This window comes from Pseudophryne corroboree, chromosome 5 (assembly GCF_028390025.1).
Source record: "Pseudophryne corroboree isolate aPseCor3 chromosome 5, aPseCor3.hap2, whole genome shotgun sequence".
NCBI lineage: Eukaryota > Metazoa > Chordata > Amphibia > Anura > Myobatrachidae > Pseudophryne > Pseudophryne corroboree.
Window position 1 is genome coordinate 3,384,641 of NC_086448.1, and position 6,000 is coordinate 3,390,640.

Genomic DNA, 6,000 nt, shown 5'->3' on the forward strand with positions numbered 1-6,000 from the left:
CCCCTCTCTCTCTCTCTCCTGCACCCCACTCTCCCCTCTCTCTCCTGCACCCCTCTCCCCTGCACCCCACTCCCTCTCTCTACTGCACCCCACTCTCCCCTCTCTCCCCTGCACCCCACTCTCCCCTCTCTCTCTCCAGCACACCACTCTCCCCTCTCTCCTGCACCCCACTCTCCCCTGCACCCCACTCCCCCTCTCTCTACTGCACCCCACTCTCCCCTCTCTCTCCTGCACCCCAATCTCCTCTCTCTCTCCTGCACCCCACTCTCCCTCTACTGCACCCCACTCTCCCCTCTCTCTCCTGCACCCCACTCTCTCTCCTGCACCCCACTCTCCCCTGCACCCCAATCTCCTCTCTCTCTCCTGCACCCCACTCTCCCTCTACTGCACCCCACTCTCCCCTGCACCCCTCTCTCTCCTGCACCCCACTCTCACCTCTCTCTCTCCCCTGCACCCCACTCTCCCCTCTCTCCCCTGCACCCCACTCTCCAATCTCTCTCCTGCACCCCACTCTCCAATCTCTCTCCTGCACCCCACTCTCTCCCCTGCACTCCACTCTCACCTCTCTCTCTCCCCTGCACCCCACTCCCCTCTCTCTCCCCTGCACCCCACTCTCCCCTCTCTCTCCCCTGCACCCCACTCTCCCCTCTCTATCACCCCTGCACCGCACACTCCCCTCTCTCTCTCTCTCTCCTGCACCCCACACTCCTGTGACTCCTGCACCCTGCACCCCACTCTCCCCTCTCTCTCTCTCTCCTGCATCCCACTCTCCCCTCTCTCCCCTGCACCCCACTCTACCCTCTCTCTCTCTCTCTCCTGCACCCCACTCTCCTGTGACTCCTGCACCCCACTCTCCCCTCTCCCCCTCCTGCACCCCACTCTCCCCTCTCTCTCTCCTGCACCCCACTCTCTTACACCCCACTCACATCTCTCTCTCTCCTGCACCCCTCTCCCTCTACTGCACCCCACTCACCTCTCCTGCACCCCTCTCTCTCTCTCCTGCACCCCACTCACACCTCTCTCCCCTCTCTCTCCTGCACCCCACTCTCCCCTCTCTCCTGCACCCCACTCTCTCCCCTGCACCCCACTCTCCCCTCTCTCCCCTGCACCCCACTCTCCCCTGCACCCCACTCTCCCCTGCACCCCACTCTCCCCTCTCTCCCCTGCACCCCACTCTCCCCTCTCTCTTTCCTGCACCCCACTCTCCCCTCTCTCTCCCCTGCACCCCACTCTCCCCTCTCTCTCCCCTGCACCCCACTCTCCCCTCTCTCTCCCCTGCACCCCACTCTCCCCTCTCTCCCCTGCACCCCACTCTCCCCTCTCTCTCTCCTGCACCCCACTCTCCCCTCTCTCCCCTGCACCCCACTCTCCCCTCTCTCCCCTGCACCCCACTCTCCCCTCTCTCTTTCTTGCACCCCACTCTCCCCTCTCTCCCCTGCACCCCACTCTCCCCTGCACCCCACTCTCCCCTCTCTCTCCCCTGCACCCCACTCTCCCCTCTCTCTCCCCTGCACCCCACTCTCCCCTCTCCCCTGCACCCCACTCTCCCCTCTCTCTCTCCTGCACCCCACACTCCTGTGACTCCTGCGCCCCACTCTCCCCTCTCTCTCCTGCGCCCCACTCTCCCCTGCGCCCCACTCTCCCCTCTCTCTCTCTCCTGCACCCAACACTCCTGTGACTCCTGCACCCCACTCTCACCTCTCTCCCCTGCACCCCATTCTCCCCTCTCTCTCCTGCACCCCACTGTACCCCACTCTCCCCCCTCTCTCTCTCCTGCACCCCACTGTCCCCTCTCTCTCCCCTGCACCAAACTCTCTCTCTCTCTCTCTCTTTCCTGCACCCCACACCTGTGACTCCTGCACCCCACTCTCCCCTGCACCCCACTCTCCCCCCTCTCCCTCTCTCTTGCACCCCTCTCCCCTGCACCCCACTCTCCCCTCTCTCTCCCCTACACCCCACTCTACCCTCTCTCTCTCCTGCACCCCACTCTCCCCCCTCTCTCTCTCTCCTGCACCCCACTCTTCCCTCTCTCTCCTGCACCCCACTCTCCCCTGCACCCCACTCTCCCCTCTCTCTCTCTACTGCACCCCACTCTCCTGTGACTCCTGCACCTCACTCTCCCCTCTCTCTCCTGCACCCCACTCTCCCCTCTCTCTCTACTGCACCCCACTCTTCCCTCTCTCTCTACTGCACCCCACTCTCCTGTGACTCCTGCACCCCACTCTCCCCTCTCTCTCTCCTGCACCCCACTCTTCCCTCTCTCTCTCCTGCACCCCACTCTCCTGTGACTCCTGCACCTCACTCTCCTCTCTCTCTCCTGCACCCCACTCTCCTGTGACTCCTGCACCTCACTCCCCTCTCTCTCTCTCTCCCCTGCACCCCACTCTCCTGTGACTACTGCACCCCACTCTCCCCTCTCTCTCTCCTGCACCCCACTCTCCTGTGACTCCTGCACCTCACTCCCCTCTCTCTCTCCCCTGCACCCCACTCTCCTGTGACTACTGCACCCCACTCTCCCCTCTCTCTCTCCTGCACCCCACTCTCCTGTGACTACTGCACCCCACTCTCCCCTCTCTCTCTCTCCTGCACCCCACTCTCCTGTGACTACTGCACCCCACTCTCCCCTCTCTCTCTCCTGCACCCCACTCTCCTGTGACTCCTGCACCCCACTCTCTCTCCTGCACCCCACTCTCCCCTCTCTCTCTACTGCACCCCACTCTCCCCTCTCTCTCTCCTGCACCCCACTCTCCTGTGACTCCTGCACCTCACTCTCCCCTCTCTCTCTCCTGCACCCCACTCTCCTGTGACTCCTGCACCTCACTCCCCTCTCTCTCTCTCTCTCCTGCACCCCACTCTCCTGTGACTACTGCACCCCACTCTCCCCTCTCTCTCCTGCACCCCACTCTCCTGTGACTCCTGCACCTCACTCCCCTCTCTCTCTCTCTCTCTCTCTCTCCCCTGCACCCCACTCTCCTGTGACTACTGCACCCCACTCTCCCCTCTCTCTCTCTCTCCTGCACCCCACTCTCCTGTGACTACTGCACCCCACTCTCCCCTCTCTCCTGCACCCCACTCTCCTGTGACTCCTGCACCTCACTCTCCCTCTCTCTCTGTCCTGCACCTCACTCTCCCCTCTCTCTCTCTCCTGCACCCCTCTCCTGTGACTCCTGCACCCCACTCTCCCCTCTCTCTCTCTCTCTCCTGCACCTCACTCTCCCCTCTCTCTCTCTCTCCTGCACCCCACACTCATGTGACTCCTGCACCCCACTCTTCCCTCTCTCTCCTGCACCCCACTCTCCCCTCTCTCTCCTGCACCCCACTCTCCTGTGACTCCTGCACCTCACTCTCCCCTCTCTCTCTCTCTCCTGCACCCCACTCTCCTGTGACTCCTGCACCCCACTCTCCCCTCTCTCTCTCCTGCACCCCACTCTTCCCTCTCTCTCTCCTGCACCCCACTCTCCTGTGACTCCTGCACCCCACTCTCCCCTCTCTCTCTCTCTCCTGCACCCCACTCTCCCCTCTCTCTCTACTGCACCCCACTCTTCCCTCTCTCTCTACTGCACCCCACTCTCCTGTGACTCCTGCACCTCACTCTCCCCTCTCTCTCTCCTGCACCCCACTCTCCCCTCTCTCTCTACTGCACCCCACTCTTCCCTCTCTCCCCTGCACCCCACTCTCCTGACTCCTGCACCTCAATCTCCCCTCTCCCTCTCCCCTGCACCCCACTCTTCCCTCTCTCTCTCTCCCCTGCACCCCACTCTCCTGTGACTCCTGCACCTCAATCTCCCCTCTCTCTCTCCTGCACCCCACTCTCCTGTGACTCCTGCACCTCACTCTCCCCTCTCTCTCTCTCTCCTGCACCCCACTCTTCCCTCTCTCTACTGCACCCCACTCTCCTGTGACTCCTGCACCTCACTCTCCCCTCTCTCTCTCCTGCACCCCACTCTTCCCTCTCTCTCTCTACTGCACCCCACTCTCCTGTGACTCCTGCACCCCACTCTCCCCTCTCTCTCTCTCTCTCCTGCACCCCACTCTCCTGTGACTACTGCACCTCACTCTCCCCTCTCCCCTGCACCCCACTCTCCCCTCTCTCTCTCTCCTGCACCCCACTCTCCCCTCTCTCTCTCTCCCCTGCACCCCACTCTCCTGTGACTCCTGCACCCCACTCTTCCCTCTCTCTCCCCCCCCTGCACCCCACTCTCCTGTGACTCCTGCACCTCAATCTCCCCTCTCTCTCTCCTGCACCCCACTCTCCTGTGACTCCTGCACCACTCTCCCCTCTCTCTCTCCTGCACCCCACACTCCTGTGACTCCTGCACCCCACTCTCCCCTCTCTCTCTCTCTCTCTCTCTCTCTCTCTCCTGCACCTCTCTCCCCTCTCTCTCTCTCCCCTGCACCCCACTCTCCTGTGACTCCTGCACCTCTCTCCCCTCTCTCTCTCCCCTGCACCCCACTCTCCTGTGACTCCTGCACCTCACTCTCCCCTCTCTCTCTCTCCTGCACCCCACTCTCCTGTGACTCCTGCACCCCACTCTCCCCTCTCTCTCTCCTGCACCCCACTCTTCCCTCTCTCTACTGCACCCCACTCTCCTGTGACTCCTGCACCTCACTCTCCCCTGCACCCCACTCTCCTGTGACTCCTGCACCCCACTCTCCCCTCTCTCTCCTGCACCCCACTCTTCCCTCTCTCTCTCCTGCACCCCACTCCTGTGACTCCTGCACCTCTCTCCCCTCTCTCTCTCTCTCTCCTGCACCCCACTCTCCTGTGACTCCTGCACCTCACTCTCCCCTCTCTCTCTCCTGCACCCCACTCTCCTGTGACTCCTGCACCCCACTCTCCCCTCTCTCTCTCTCCTGCACCCCACTCTTCCCTCTCTCTCTACTGCACCCCACTCTCCTGTACCTCACTCTCCCCTCTCTCTCCCCTGCACCCCACTCTCCTGTGACTCCTGCACCCCACTCTCCCCTCTCTCTCTCCTGCACCCCACTCTTCCCTCTCTCTCTACTGCACCCCACTCTCCTGTGACTCCTGCACCTCACTCTCCCCTCTCTCTCTCCTGCACCCCACTCTTCCCTCTCTCTCTCTCTCCTGCACCCCACTCTCCTGTGACTCCTGCACCCCACTCTCCCCTCTCTCTCTCTCCTGCACCCCACTCTCCCCTGCACCCCACTCTCCTGTGACTCCTGCACCTCAATCTCCCCTCTCCCTCTCCCCTGCACCCCACTCTTCCCTCTCTCTCTCTCCCCTGCACCCCACTCTCCTCTGACTCCTGCACCCCACTCTCCCCTCTCTCTCTCTCCTGCACCCCACTCTCCTGTGACTCCTGCACCTCAATCTCCCCTCTCTCTCTCCTGCACCCCACTCTCCTGTGACTCCTGCACCTCACTCTCCCCTCTCCCTCTCTCTCTCTCCCCTGCACCCCACTCTCCAGTGACTCTCCCCCTGTCTTCCCAGCAGTCTCCCAGGTCCCCGGGCTGCCGCATGTCACATACCGGTCTCAGAAACATGTCTCTCTGCCAGGATCAGGTCACGTGACTCCGGGATCACCTCCCCCAGAGACGGAGCCACGCCCCCGGCCTCCTATTCGCCGGACTCTGACAGAAACATTCCCCATGTGACCAGATTACCCTACCCGTAACACGCCTCCTTTATATCGCGTCCCTCGCCCCGCCCACTACACACGTCGCCTTCCCTCGACCCGCCCACTACACCCATCGCGTCCCTCGACCCGCCCACTACACCCATGGCGTTGTCCGCGGTCGGGACGGGCGGAGAGCTGGGTGTGTGACAGGGCGGTATTGGGGGGTGAATGTATGTAGCGGTGATAAGAGGGGAGGCGTTGCCCATGGAAACAATCAGCGTTGAAGTAGCATTTATCATTTGCACACTATACAGTTATACAGAGCAACTGATTGTTGCCATGGGCAACTTCTCCCCTCTTATCACCGCTTCATACATGGGAATAGGTGAGGTAGTCAGTGACCCGTACTGATATCTCC

The 6,000-nt window shown here is 62.4% G+C and overlaps 1 protein-coding gene across 3 annotated transcripts in view; it reads right to left on the reverse strand.

Annotated features, from left to right (window-relative positions):
- The window catches only part of ADCK5 (aarF domain containing kinase 5), a 178,123-nt gene extending 172,513 nt beyond the window's left edge, over nt 1–5,610 (reverse strand). For all 3 annotated transcript variants that reach the window (XM_063921063.1, XM_063921062.1, XM_063921061.1), the window contains exon 1: nt 5,494–5,610. In XM_063921063.1, coding sequence (XP_063777133.1) covers nt 5,494–5,508 — 15 coding nt within the window. In that variant the 5' untranslated portion in view covers nt 5,509–5,610. The remainder of the gene's footprint in view (nt 1–5,493) is intronic.
- Between the last annotated feature and the right edge of the window lie 390 nt (nt 5,611–6,000).